At 37.9% G+C, this 15,128-nt stretch overlaps 1 protein-coding gene across 1 annotated transcript in view; it reads left to right on the forward strand.

Moving 5' to 3' along the window:
• The first annotated feature begins 2,336 nt into the window (after positions 1-2,336).
• Positions 2,337-15,128, forward strand: part of GCLC (glutamate-cysteine ligase catalytic subunit) — a 33,920-nt gene continuing 21,128 nt past the window's right edge. Inside the window, exons 1-2 of the mRNA XM_039320328.1 lie at positions 2,337-4,024; positions 14,359-14,471. Coding sequence (XP_039176262.1) covers positions 3,875-4,024; positions 14,359-14,471 — 263 coding nt within the window. The 5' untranslated portion in view covers positions 2,337-3,874. The remainder of the gene's footprint in view (positions 4,025-14,358; positions 14,472-15,128) is intronic.

Consider the following 15,128-nt stretch of genomic DNA (forward strand, 5'->3'; position numbering starts at 1 on the left):
AACTAAACATAACATCCCCTTCCCCATCCCCCCAAAAAAACACCCCCCTTCCCCCCCCCCTGAGCTTCCCAGAGCAGAATATAGGCTTAATTAAAAAAGAATTAAAAAAATTATATATAAAAAGGAAAAAAAATTAAGACTAAAATATATGTATATGTATATAGAAATAAAAATTATGAAAAAACAATATGATATTTTTTTATATCCAATTTAAATTGTATAAATTCTATCCATTTATCCCAAACAGCAAGAAATTTCTCTTGCGTTTGTTCCTTTAAGAAAGCCGAAATCTTTGCCATTTCCGCCAAATGGGACACTTTAAAAAACCATTCCTGCAGTGTAGGCAAGGATTCCTTCTTCCAATATTGTCCTACTAACAGCCTTGCGGCTGTAATCAAATTTAACATCAATATAACCTCCTTTGTATCACAATCAGTAACTATACCCAACAAAAATAACTGCGGAGTAAATTTTACCCTCCTTCTGAAAATTCTCTGAATATTCCACCATATCTTGATCCAAAATGCTTTTATCTCTGTGCACGACCAGAGTTTTTATATACTTTTTTTAGAACTTTATAATTCGTTTAATTTAATAAATACAATTCCCCAGTTCTTTGACTGTATCTTCCTTTTTTTACTTCAGTAGAATGAGACATTCATAGCCTTGAATGTAACCTGCAGTTTAATTACATAGAAGGGCAGGAAGACTGTGTCTCTTTATAGAAGCTCAGCAAAGGATTCCCTGCATCATAATGAATAGTTTTTGTCTAAGTCATGCCGCCATATTTCAATTGCACAGTGGGAATCACAGCAGTTTTTTGTTACAGAACCAAAAAAACCTAATAAATTCATTTATGAAAACTCATTTGCTGAGAAACAAGATAAGCCAATCTGGTTTCTGCAACTCAGAAAAAAATACAGAACAGAGTTGGAAGGGACCTTGGAGGTCTTCTAGTTCAATCCCCTGCTCAAGCAGGAGATCCTCTACCATTTCAGACAAATGGCTGCCCAATCATTTATTTAAAACCTCCAGCAATAGAGTACCCACAACTTCTGGAGGCAAGCCATTCCATTGATCAATTGTCCTTACTGTCAAGAAACCTCCTTAGTTCTAGGTTGGATCTCTCCTTGATAAGTTTCCATCCGTTATGTCTTGCCTTACTCTTATGTCTTCGGAGAGTAGGTTGACCCCCTCCTCTCTTTTACAGCCCCTCAAATATTGGAAGATTTCTATCATGTCACCCCTAGTCCTTTTCTTCATTAAACATTCCCAAATCCTGCAACCATTCATCATAGGTTTAGCCTCCAGTTCCCTAATCACCTTTGTTGCTCTTCTCTGCACTCTTTACAGTTTCAATATCTTTTTTTATATCATGTGACCAAAACCCGTGATGGCATGCATGTCTTGACATATGTTAGCAAATAACAGATCAAAGAAGTGTTCCACTCTACAGCTGAGGAGTCATATTTATTTAGTCAAGATCAAAGGAATTTTTTTTTGTCCCAGTAAAAAAGCCTAATCATAAACTATTTTATATCCAGTATTTAGGACCTAGTTCATCCCACTTTAAATACAACATTTGATTGTCATTTGTACTGCACTTCACTGCCAGTGATGGGAAAACATTCCCAGGCTATAGGAACACAGAAAAAGTCGTATGTCCCTCACAGCAACCCACATCACTGGTTGTTCATTACCTAACAGTATGACTGATCTCAGGTTTAATCATGAGAATATGAACTCTGGTGGAGTTATAGAAGCAGCAGTCAGTGACTGTGAGACTTATTCTCTCTGCCATAAGATACTTGGAGTGAATGTGCACCTGCACTTATACCTTATGCAAACATGAAATGATACTTCCCCTCCTCCCATGTGGTAGGTAAACTATTTATTTACAAGTTCCTCATAAGCCTGTTGTTTGACAATCAACCATTATTTTTAATGCACTCTGGTTAACCACACCTAGAAGCACATTTCCAGTTTGCAAAGGTGCAAAGGGCATGATTTTATTCTAATACAGTAGCCTTTGTGGTTTTAATTTTATATTCTGATATTCTCAGGTAATGTTGAAGGATCTTTGTGTATTGTATGATTTGTAGCATACATTTCCCCAGTCCTTTTTCCAGTAATTTATTGTTGACTTGGATGCATTATTTATTTTGAATCCTCTTAAGAAAATTATTTGAAAAAGCCTGTCACAATTTAAATAGTTCCTTACATACACACACACACAGAGAGAGAGAGAGAGAGAGGGAGGGAGGGAGGGAGGGAGGGGTTGTATTTGGAGAATACAGATATTGGAGAATACAGGTAATTGGAACTTCATCTAACCTAGTTATCATCATGCTAGGAATGATCTGATCTAGGAATCAGATCTTGTTTACAATTATACAAAGGATCATGAAGGAAACGGGAGGGCAGCACTACCTTTCCCACATTCTGATTTTTTATTTGAGAAAAAAAGGAAAATCCTCTCCAAATGGTCTTGTTAAGAGACTTTACATTTAAGGAGGGTGAAAACAAAAATATAAATTAAATCTTTAGAAATATTTAATTTAATGTGGGGCCTTTACTGCAGATGGCTCTATAATATACCCGCAATTTTTTTGTGTGGAGGGAGGGGGTGAATCTAGCATTAAATAGACTGGGGTCTGTTTGAAACTAAAAATATCTCTTTGGGTTATCTATCTGGATCAGTTGGCTGAAGTTAATTTCTTCCCTACCATGATCCAGTTAAGCATGGCCCTGAGAACTTGCAAACATACCAGTTTCTAAGTCAATCTGAACATGCATATACATGTGTGCACACACACATAATTGTATCATTATTGTTTGTTGCAGTCACCCAGATGTTTAGACTGGGTTTGACATTTTTGTCTGCCTATCGGGTCCTTCCCAAGGACCTGGGATAGGCAGATGTGGATGTTCAATGGTGTTACAGGTATAGTCACAGGATGCTTTCTGCAATTGACTGATGGTGAATGTCAATATTGATGGTGTTCAAATGGTGTGCCAGTTGTTTTGGGATTGCTCCCAAGTCGCCTATTACTATTGACACTACCTTTGTTTCTTTCCCCACAATCTTTCTATTTCTATTTGCAGACCTTTCCCCTGATGCTATTCTCAATGGCCCCATTTATAAAGAACAATGGTTTAATGACTATTGACCGCCTTCTTTGAAATTGGCCGACTGGGTTTGTGTGTGTGTATTGGGGAGGGGGGGTGTTAGAGAAAACCCAGAAGAGCGCCCTGAGAACAGGTAACCTCAAGTTCCCAACGCCGATGAGAAAGAACCCAAAGGGAGGGGGAGCGGAGCTGGAGCGGGAAAGTGCTGAGTCACTGCATGACGCGACGTCTATCCCTGTCACCTCTTCCTTTCCCTCGGCGCGCGCGGACCAGAAACCGACCGCGCGCGAGAGAGCGCCTATGTTCTCCGCCCTGCTCCTCGGTCACGTGTGATGCGATTCCTCCCGGGACGGCCAGAACCATACCGGAGGCGGCTGCCGGCGCCCTCAGACTTCTCGGGTTTCCCTTAAAAGTACCCGAGCCCGCGAAGCCAGGGCGGAGGGGGTCGCCGTCATCCTTCGTTTGGCGCCGGCCGCTGGCAAGCGGAGGCTCGGGAGGGCGGCGGGAGCGCCCTTTTTTCCTCCCTTTGCCCAGCCACCTCCCCCCTACGTCTGCCGCGAGTGGATTCTCCTTGCGTGTTTCCCGCCGACTGAAGTAGTTTTTTTTTTTGTCGGCGGCTCTCTGGCCCGCGCAGGTTTTCGGAGTTGTCACGGCAGCGGCAGCAGCAGCAGCAGCAGCTTGGTTCTTCCGCGCTCCTCCGCTTGCGCTCTCCTCGCGCTCCCGGCGCCTCTTCCCCGGGAGAGCCATGGGGCTTCTGTCGCAGGGCTCGCCGCTCAGCTGGGAGAAAACGCAGCGGCACGCGGAGCACGTGCGCAAACACGGCATCCAGCAGTTCCTGCACATCTACCGAGCCGTCGGGGAGAGGCACAAGGACGTGCTCAAGTGGGGCGACGAGGTGAGCGCTTCCCCCCCCCCACAGCGAAGGGAAAGGCGTCTTCGGAGCCGGCCGGGCTTAAAGGGGGAGGGGGGAAATCCTTCGGCTGCTTCTTTTAAAAGCCCGCGCTATCCTTTTGCGGGCGTTGGGAAAGTCTCCCGATTGATAGGCCGCCATTCCTGTCTTTTCAGGTAGAAGGTCGGTCGGTGCTGCTAGAAGAAGCGGAGGCTTCTGGCTCTGCGCCTGCGAAATATTGGGCGGGCGGGGGGGGGTAGAAAAAAAAGAGGCGATTCATTTGCTTAATCGGAGTTTCCTTAACTGACCTTAGATATGAAGCTAGAAAACAGACCGGCAGCGGTCAAGTCCCTCCGCTGTCGCTCACCTGACCTAAGGCTGGTTTCACAAGCCGGCATTTCCCTTTCTGTACCATTAACTGGAATAGCCTGTACAATCCGAAACTGGTGGGAAAGTAAAATTTATCTTCTGTTCTGTTTTCGATTGCTTTTGCCCGGGAGAGTTTGATCTTCTGCAATTCTTAGGAAAATTCCTTAGATAGAAAAAGCAATATTAGCTTATGGATTTCTGCCTTTTATGATTGTTTAACAGTTATATCACTCGTTTACTTTTTCTTGCCATGTGTTTTTGTGTTAGTAGTATAGTAACAACTGTAACTTGGAAATTTTGGTTTGGATATATGTTTGGATATCGGAAGGATCAGATTACAGATGTGTATGTATAAATGAATCTGTTTTCTTCCGTAGGCAGTTTTATATTTATATTTCATTGTGCTCCATCCTATTAACAATTAATGTCCTGTTAGTATGCTGTGTATTACTATAGTAATGAAAGCCAAAGAGTTGTTTGACAGAGGCCCCTATAATCTGGGTTCTATATTTGATAGATATGTGCCTTATAATACAAATCCAGTAGTATCTTAACAGATTATTAGAGTATCGTCTTTTTAAATTTAAAGCATTTATATATTGCTCAAGAGCTAGGGATATTCTCAGAACAATTGGCATTACTGTACTTACTTGAGGCAACACTAAACTTGAGTTGGGTCATGGGAAGGATACTATTTGAAATCAGTGATATCCAGAATTCTGTTACTCAGTTAATTTTCTGGAATTGAGTGAATGTATTAATTAGTTTTGTTTTATTTATAAAAAGTATAAGCCATTTGTTCCCAGACACTGTAGCCTGTGATATAATTTAGATAATCCAGAAAGCGGGATATCGACAACCTACAAAGATTATTTCTTCAGGTTTCATATGTTTTGAAGAATTTTCGAGTGCTTTTTCTCTATATGTTTGCATTCTTCCAATTTTTTAAGTAGGACAGTTAACAATTTCCATATGATTTGCAAAAAATACATAAATAACTACATTTCCCATTGAAAATGACTGTCAGAGGTAAATGAAGCTAGAAAAAAAACCATTTAATATGAATTGAATTGGTCATTGATTTTAATTGCTTGACATTGTAATTGAAGCAGAACTGTAAACCATTTCTAAATTCTCTGTAAAGCTTTTTCCTAAAACTTCGAGCACTGCATAGATTAAGTAAAACAAAATAACAGTATGAACTAATTGCTGACATCTTTTTGTATATAATTAGTTTTTCTATGTCCAAATAATTTATTTCATTGTGAAAATGAGGCTTTCTAAGAATGAAAAATTTTATGTAACATTCATAATATATGAAAATAATTTAGCCCATCAAATTCTCTTAAAGAGGTACTGATTTGAAGAGAAACCTTCACATACACTTGATAGTGACTTGAATACAATCTTAGACAAGGCCTACTTGAATCTTTTCTCCAAACTGGATACCCAAGAGGAGTTTCAAAATTAAACTTTTTCTTGAGATCTTTTCTTTCATCCTCAAAGATTCTAAACTGTCAATTTACAAGCTCCGAAATCGAAATATATGTTGTGTGCTAATACTGAAGAAAACTTATTTTTTACAGCTCAAATCAGTTTGAAAATATTCCAAGATTGTATTACATGCAGTATTAGATCTTAGGAGCATTTCAAAGGATTTAGATTGCTGTATGCTTTTAAAAAAATCCATACAATTTTGTATGTTAGAGCTATGATAATTGCTCTATACATTATAAAAAAAAGATTTTATGAGACAACTCCAGACTTGTGATGCCCAGGGGCATGCTACATCACAAACACTGAAAATGAATGCCTGTAAAAAAAAAATGTACATAAGAAAAAATAGCTGTTAATATTTTTGTAATAAAGGTAAATCAGGTAATTAAACTACAAATCTCACATTTTTAAGTATTGATGGGTTCAATTTTTAGGTAAGTTGCATTCATAGATATTTATAAAAAGTAGAAAAAATGTATTATGAAACTGATTCCCGTACATCATTAGTATAAACTCACTTGCTAATAGTTCTTTTAAATATTCTTCATATTATCTATAGATATCAGGAACAGAATCTGCAACCATCTATTTGCAAAACATACGCTTCACCTTTCATCAAGATTGATAGCTTTGTGCATATGCTGTAGTTATAGAATTGTGTAATTCTTGTATGCTTATTTTCCATTCCAGGAAATCAAGTTGCCAATAAAAAAGTCTTGAAAAGTTATATATAAAGTGCATAGACATTAGTTTTAGAAATTAGCAAATTCTCACCAGAAATACGAAATAGTGACCATAGTCTATTGCTTCTCTTAGTTTTCCTGTCTGGAACAAAACAAACTATGAAACCTCCATTTGTGATTTGCTAAGCAATACATCTGTCTTGTTTCTCGTAACAAGCCTGGATTATTAAGGAATGAAGCATCAAGAAAAAAACCTCTCTAGCTAATGGCTTTTGTATATTAAGAGAGCTAGGAATCAGATATAATATTAAGCTAGTGTTACCAAATCAGATCTGAAAAACTGGTTGACCATTAGATCAGGGCTTTTCAACCAGTGGTACAGGTACCACCTATGATACATTGGCACCTGGCAGGTGATATGCAACCATCCTAAAAAAGTGGTAGCGGGGGAGGGGAATGAGCTGAACCTTGACAGCACTGCACAAGCCTGAGCAAGAGATGGCTGGAGCTCCAGGGCTGTCAGGGCTTAGTGGAAGCGCCAGGATCAGCACCAGGCTCCAGCTGGAGCTCGGCATTGATCCTGGTGCTTCTGCTGAGCTCTGAAGAAGCACCTATTAGCTGGAAAGCAGCATTGATCCTGGCACTTCTGCTGAGCCCAGAAGAAGCGCCGATCAGCTGAAATGTTGCAGCATCTCCAGGGTCTTGTGATTTACAGATGCTTGGCATCTGTCAAGCTATTTTCCAAAGCGCCTGAAGGCAGGACAAGAAGCAACGGGTGGAAACTAACCAAGAGAGAAGCAACCTAGAACTAAGGAGAAACTTCCTGACAATTAGAACAATTAACCAGTGGAACAACCTGCCTCCAGAAGCGGTGAATGCTCCAACACTGGAAGCTTTTAAGAAGAAACTGGACAACCATTTGTCCAAAATGGTATAGGGTTTCCTGCCTGAGCAGGGGGTTGGACTAGATGACCTCCAAGATCCCTTCCAACTTTATCATCATCATCATTATCGATCATCGCACAGTCAGCCAGATGTTCAGACTGGATTTGGCATTTTGTCTACCTGTCGAGTCCTTACCCAGGACCTGGGATAGGCAGATGTGGATGTTTGATGGTATTACAGATATCGTCGCAGGATGGAAGCAGTTCCTAATAAGGCCGCCTTTTGCAATTGACTAATAGCGAATTTGTCAATGCCAATGGTGTTCAAGTGGTGCTCCAGTTGTTTTGGGATTGCACCCAAGGAGCCTATTACTATTGGTACTACCCTTGCTTGCTTTTGCCACAGTCTTTCTATTTCTATTTGTAGGTCTTTGTATTTTGTTATCTTCTCCAGTTCTTTCTCTTCTATTCTGCTATCTCCAGGCACTGCCACGTCCACTATCCAGACTTTTTTGTCTTTCTTATCGACAATTGTTAAGTCTGGGGTGTTATGTTGCAGGTGCTTGTCTGTTTGAATTCTGAAGTCCCAGAGCAGTTTAATTTTATCATTTTCTATGACTTTCTCTATTTTATGATCCCACCAGTTTTTGCTTACAGGCAAATGATATTTTTTGCAGATCTTCCAATGCACCATTGTTGCTACTTTGTCATGCCGCTGCTTGTAATCAGTCTGTGCAATCTTCTTGCAACAGCTTACCAAGTGGTCCACTGTTTCTTCAGCTTCTTTGCATAGGCGGCACTTACTGTCTGTTGCTGTCTTCTCAATTTTGACTTTGTATGCATTTGTCCTTAAGGCTTGGTCTTGTGCAGCCAGAATTAGTCCCTCGGTCTCTTTCTTCAATTTTCCTGCTCTTAGCCATTGCCAGGTTTTATTATTATCTGCTTTCCCAGCTATTTTTTTCATGTATTGGCCATGTAGTGCTTTGTCTTCCCATGCCTCTATTCTGTTCTTCATTTGGTCTTTCTTGTAGGCCAGTTTGGTCTCTCCAGTAGTTAGTAAGCCTTCCTGATATACTAATTTCAGTGCATCTTCATCATTGTTCTTCAGATATTCTTCCAAAGCCATTTTTTCTTCTTCAACCATCTGATGTACTTGTAGCATTCCACGCCCACCTATTTGCCTTGGTAGATAAAGTCTATCAATGTCACTGCGTGGATGAAGGGCATGATTCATTGTCATTATTTTTCTGGTCTGCCTATCCATTGCTTTTAGTTCTGCTTGAGTCCAGTCCACTATTCCAGCTGTGTACCTAATGACTGGGATTGCCCAGGTGTTGATTGCCTTTATGGTATTTCCTCCATTGAGTTTGGATTTTAAGATCTTCTTCACTCTCTTGATGTATTCACCTCTAATCTTTTTCTTGACTTCAGTGTGCTTGATGTTGTCAGCTTGAAGGATACCCAAGTATTTGTAGTACTCTTCCTCATCCAGACTCTTAATGTTATTTTCGTGGGGCATCTTGATTCCTTCAGTTTTCATTATTTTTCCTTGTTTGATAGTAAGTGTGGCACATTTGTCCAAGCCAAACTCCATTACAATATCTTGGCTATATATACGGACAGTGTTGAGCAGCGATTCTATTTCAGATGATGTTTTTCCATACAGCTTCAGATCATCCATGTAAAGGAGGTGGGATAGTCTGGCAGATGTTTTTGATGTTTGATAGCCATGTCCTGAGTTATTCAGTATTGTTGACAGAGGAAACAGTGCAATAACAAATAGTAATGGTGATAATGAATCTCCTTGAAATATTCCTCTCTTGATATTAACCTCTCCCAGCTCTCACCATTGATCTGCAACTGTGTCTTCCATTGTGCCATCGATCTTTGCACAAATTTTCTGATGTTTCTACTGACTCCTGTTATTTCTAGGCACTTGATTATCCAGTCATGTGGCAGAGAGTCAAATGCCTTTTTGTAGTCAATCCATGCCACATTCAGGTTGGTCTTCCTTTTCTTGCAGTTTTCCAAGATCATTTTGTCTATTAGGAGTTGATCTTTTGTTCCTCTGCTATTGGGGCGGTTTCCTTTCTGCTCAGGTGGAAAGAGATTGTTTTCAACTAGATGCTGTTGTACTGCATCAGCTACCACACCAGTTAGTAATTTGAAAGTTGTTGGTAAGCAGGTAATTGGCCTGTAGTTACCTGGTGTTGCCCCTTTTGCTGGATTTTTCATTATTAGGTAGGTTTTCCCAGTTGTTAGCCACTTTTCAATTTCTCCTCCTTGTAGTATATTGTTGAACTGCTTGGCAATGAGTGGGTGTATAACAGTTAGATGTTTCAACCAAAACCCATGCAGTTCATCTTCACCTGGTGCTGACCAATTTTTGATTTTCTTTGCTCTTTTTTCTACCATTTTTGTTGTTATTACTAGTTCTTTCATTTCAACTTCTGTTTTATTTGCATCCACCTCTTTTAACCAAGCCGCATCCTTGTTGTATTTCTTTGGGTTATCCCATATCTGCTTCCAGAACTGCACTGTTTCTTCCTTGTCAGGTACTGACTGATTCTTGCAGTTTCTCCATTGATGGATTGGTAGAAACGTTTCTGATTGGATTGAAATTGGAGGTTCTGCCTATAGTTTGCAATTCGAGCTTCATATCTACTGATTTTCCTGGCTATAGCTGTTATTTGTTGCTTTATTATTTCCAGTGCTTCCTTGATCTTCCTTGTTTCTAAGTGGTATTTCTTGATTAGGTATTCTTTGGTCTTCTTGTTCTTCAGCTTCTTTTCTTTCATCTGTTCTAGCTTGCTTGCATGTGATCTTAACTTGCTGATCTTATTTTCTAGTCTAACCTTCCATTTTTCTGGTGCACTGTTTGTTTGTTTTTCTTCTTTGTTGATTTTGCATCCCAGGTATTCTGTTATAACTGCAGCTGTGCTGTACATTAGTTGGTTTGTTTCTTGCAATGAATTGGTGCTTATACTTGATATTGCAATATTTGCATCTTTTAATGCTTGTGCTAGCTGTTTCTTTGGAACAAGCTTCAAAGCAGGTAGCCTTATTCTGTTGTTTTTGATCATTATTATTATTATTATTATTATTATTATTATTATTATTATTATTAACTGATTCATATTTATGATGGTCACAGTGTCCCAGAGTCATGTGAAGTGACCAAAACCTGCTGCAACTACTCAGCAGATGGGAGGAATAAAAACCAACCCCTCCCACCCCACCTCCGCTGCCAATCCTCAACAGAAATGCTCACAACAATGAAAACCTCGGACAGGAGGAAGAGCGCCGCCAGGCAGGCAGGCATCTTGCTCGGCTGTGGCTGGAGGTTGTAATTATCAAGAGAGTTCCTGGTTTGTTAGCTACTCTGGTGGCAGGAGAAGCAATTTTGAAGGGTTATGTTTGAACAGGTTCCTTATATACATCCTAACTTGCCTCACCAAGAGACAGATCTTTCAGATTGTTAAAACATTATTTTAGCCTTGGGACAGAAACAAAAGGAAGTATCAGATTTTGTAATCAGAGTTAACAATATTGGACAAGTCTTAACTTGATTAAAACTATCAATACTAACTTGAGTGTAATCATATATGTAGTTTTGGCGATAGAAAAATTGGCCTAGGTCTCCTAATTTCCTATGGTTATTTCTGCTATATTCAAAATACGCTAAATTTAAAGTTAAAATTTCTTAGGGATGAATTTGAAGTTTGTACAGATTATGTTCATCCCACTTACTCTGAAATAGGCCCCAGTGTTTTTGGTAGATCTGACCCCCAGGAAAGTGTATTGGATTGCACTCCTAGTGCAAACTATTAAGACTTGTTTTTAATGGTGGCAGGATATAATTTTAATAAAATAAGAAAATTATAAAGACAATTTTTTAATCTGTAGGGCAGTATGAGTTAAGTTTCAAAACAAAAATAAATTAGCTGACACACATTCTGCTTTTAATATATTTTTGCCTTTAATAAATAGTATTCAAATGGTTTGTTGTTAATTGCAAAGTCATGTCCGACCCATCGCAACCCCATAGACAACTCCATCCAGCCACCTCATTCTCTGTCGTCCCCTTCTTCTGTTGCCCTCAATCTTTCCCAGCATCAGGCCCTTCTCCAGTGAGTTTGGCCAAAGTATTTGAGTTTCAACTTCAGGATCTGGCCTTCTAAAGAGCAGTCGGGGTTGATCTCTTCTAGGACTGACTGGGACTCGCAGGAATCTTCTCCAGCACCATAGTTCAAAGGCCTCAATTCTTTGTCATACCATTCTTTCAAATGGTACTTAGCACAAATTATAACTTTTGTTAAAAGACAAAACTTAGGTCTTTCTGATATTAAAATATTTTTAAACAATATGGGCTTACTTAATATGTAGAAAATAGAAATCTTTTCTATTAATGCTTTTTAGTATAACATACCATATATTGTGTATTTAAGATACCAAAACCCCAGTATTTTTGAGTTTTATAAGAAAATGCAGATACATACAAAAATCATAAATAGAAAAAGAAACCCGGAGTTAAATTTTAAGATTTATGGAAATAGGTGGACATACATATTCTTATACTAGCATAAAAGATCATCAACTTTGGTTATAACTGTAGAGTAGAGATGATGTTAAAGTTCTTATACTTTTATACATATCCAAGGAAATGACACAGATAGTATTTTTTATAATGCTCTTCTATAATAAAATGGGTTTACTGATAGAATAATAATCTGAGTGGTATTATTAGGTTCAATCTATAGTTTAAAAAATGCTTTGTTATGCTTCAAATTTTTGCTTTTGTCAATCCTTAGTTTGCTGTACTGTGGAAACATATAACAGTGCCATTTCTTGGTATTAAGATTACTGATTTCTCTTCCGCTATATAAGCTTTTACGAGATTAGATGTTTGCTTTTTAATACAGGACAAATTTATATTAGAAATCTGAAATCCAAGCTTAATGTAAAACCTTTTCTAAGTGAAACGAAAGGAGTTTTAGGATCTTTTGCTGATAGTACACTCTCTGATCTACAAATTGATGCTACGCAATAAACACTCTGCATAATCAAACTTTCAGCAAGCTGAAAAGACAAACTTGACTGCTTTACCACAGTCAAGTTTTGTTCATTATCTACCAACATGAAGAAAATGTAAGCTTTAACCAAACTAGGATTTGTGCTCTATTTGTCTTTGAAATTGCCTATAGGCTTGCTTCATGCCTAGCTTCACTATTATCTGTTGACTAAATGTTGTCTGTTGACATTAGAAAGTTGATTGTGCATTATCTCTGCAGAAAAGCACCAATGCTGCCTAAGAAATTGATTTCTATTTTATGTTTGTTTCTGCACCGATGAAAAAAGTTATTGTTTTTTGTTGTTATTTTCCTTATCGACTGCAGCCTCAATTTGGTTTTTTCCCTCCCCCCTAGTTTTTTTTCCTTATTCAAATTCAAAATATACATTATGCATTCTAATAAAACTTAGTGAATGTATTGTTATTTTCAAGTAGTAATTGAAGAGGTTATATCCTGAAAAAATAAAAATCTCGGTTTCAGATGATCTGGGAATAATATTCTAGGTAAAGCAAGCATGTATTTGCAGATTACTGGCAATAAAGATTGTTCATATGTGCATTGTTAATATTCATAACGCTGTGTTTTTCCTCCATTCTGTTTGCTGAACAGAAAAAAAAGGAAACAGGAAGATTTATAAGTAGCTTTAACAGCAACTCATACTTTGAAATTTTATAATAATATTTAGGAAACTAGAAGCAACTATATTTTTCACTTAATTTCCTTTTATAAATCTCTGTTTTGTGCTGCCAAAACTGATACAAGTAGACCTTAAACATTATAGAGGCGAGCTGAAAAGTGAATGTACATTAGTTTTTATTGAAGAACTTAAGAATTTTAAATGAAGAATCAACCTGCCACATTAATGCTGCTAATAGTTACTCCTTTCTTCCCTGCTGCTTTGGAAGGTGAAATACTTTTAGAAGCAGTAGATTTCTACTGACTGAGCAACGCAAGATAATGCCTCTCTTGCTATAATCAAAGATAAGTTCTTTGGGATCACTCATTTTCTCAACATAATGTTTCAGTTAAGATTTCCTGGATATCATACATCACTTCTGTTTTGAACTTGGGCAAGGTAACTGGACGTGGCTGCTAGGATAGACTTGAATAGCGGCTAAGTTCTGTTTAGTTCAATTTGGTACAGAATAATGTCCTGTTATTCTGCACAAGGACCACATTGTAAATAAATTGCATGTTGGAAAGGTCGATAAGATAGCTTTGTCATTCCCATGAAGTCAGCAAGAAAAACAATTTGAGGCAGCAAGCCATAAAATTGTACTGAAAGGTATACAGTTTATATTTCCTAAGACAGTTTATATTGTTAAATATAATATACATACCTTTTTAATAGCCTCATTTAAACTCTTGTGATTTAAAAAGGACTAAGATGGGTTTTATTTGGATTTTGTAATCTATGTAATGCTGGATGCTATAGTTTTCTATCATTCACTTTAGTTGCCTTCTATATTTTGAGTAGCTGCAGTCTTAAAAGTGATAATTTGTGAACAAAATATTGAGATAAACTTAAGTAGAATGGATTGGAAAAGAAGCTTAGGCAGGCTTTCATCTTTGATCAAAACCACACCAAGGAGGCTAGAAACCATTGTGCAACTAATGAGTAAATATTACTCTTTACTGATATATTGTGGGCAAAAAAGACTTGTAAAATTTGCAGCTTCATATGCAAAAATAAAAAAGTATATATTTTTAGAAAACATTACCATGAAGGCTGCTTTTAAAAATTATAATTCCTCAGGTGACCAATTTGTGAACTTCTTGATGTTTTTCTGTTTTGTGAGCTAAAAATTATATTATAAACTTACTTTGCCTTTTAGGTGGAATATATGTTAGTAGCTTTTGACCATAAAAATAAGAGAGCACGGTTGTCTTTAACTGGAGAAGGAGTACTTCATACTTTGCAAGAAAAAGGTGAAAGAACAAATCCAAAGTAAGTACCATCAGCTCATAAAAATACATGCTGAAATTTAGCCAGGTTATTAATCTGCATGTATTTCAGTTTATCTGTCTATTACAAGTGACTTTTGACTCCTGCCTAGACTGGTCCATGGAGTTTTTACAGCAATGTTTTTGGAAGTAGTTTGCCATTGCCATGAGAAAGAGTGACTGGTCCCAAAGTTATCCAGCTGGCTAATACAGGCCAAAATTTGCAATCTCTCCGTTGTAACTGGTTTCTTTAATCAATTCACCAAATTAGCTCTCTTCTAAACAATGAGAAATGCATTATCATAAATAATACCTGTTTGCATGTAGCCTAAAAGATCAGTGTTTTCAACTTGCAGCAACACAGTGGCATATCTTTTTAATTTAATTAATATTTAATTATTAAAATATTTAATTTTATATTTGAAGAATGGGCAAAATACAATGTTTTTAAATATCTTCATTGGCTTTGATGACCTGAAGATTAATTGTGTGCGGTACAGTGCTGCTGTACTTACATTATTGCATATTTTCTCCCTAAAAGATAATAAGATAATCATAAAACACATTCTAAACCAAAGTCCCCCAACATTTTTGGCTTTGTAGACTGGTGGAGGGGAGAGGGGATGGTTCCACTTGAGCAGCTGGCAAGCGCATGTGCATT

The sequence above is a fragment of the Crotalus tigris genome, unplaced genomic scaffold (assembly GCF_016545835.1).
Source record: "Crotalus tigris isolate CLP2741 ecotype Arizona unplaced genomic scaffold, ASM1654583v1 scf7180000023636.1099087, whole genome shotgun sequence".
Taxonomy (NCBI): domain Eukaryota; kingdom Metazoa; phylum Chordata; class Lepidosauria; order Squamata; family Viperidae; genus Crotalus; species Crotalus tigris.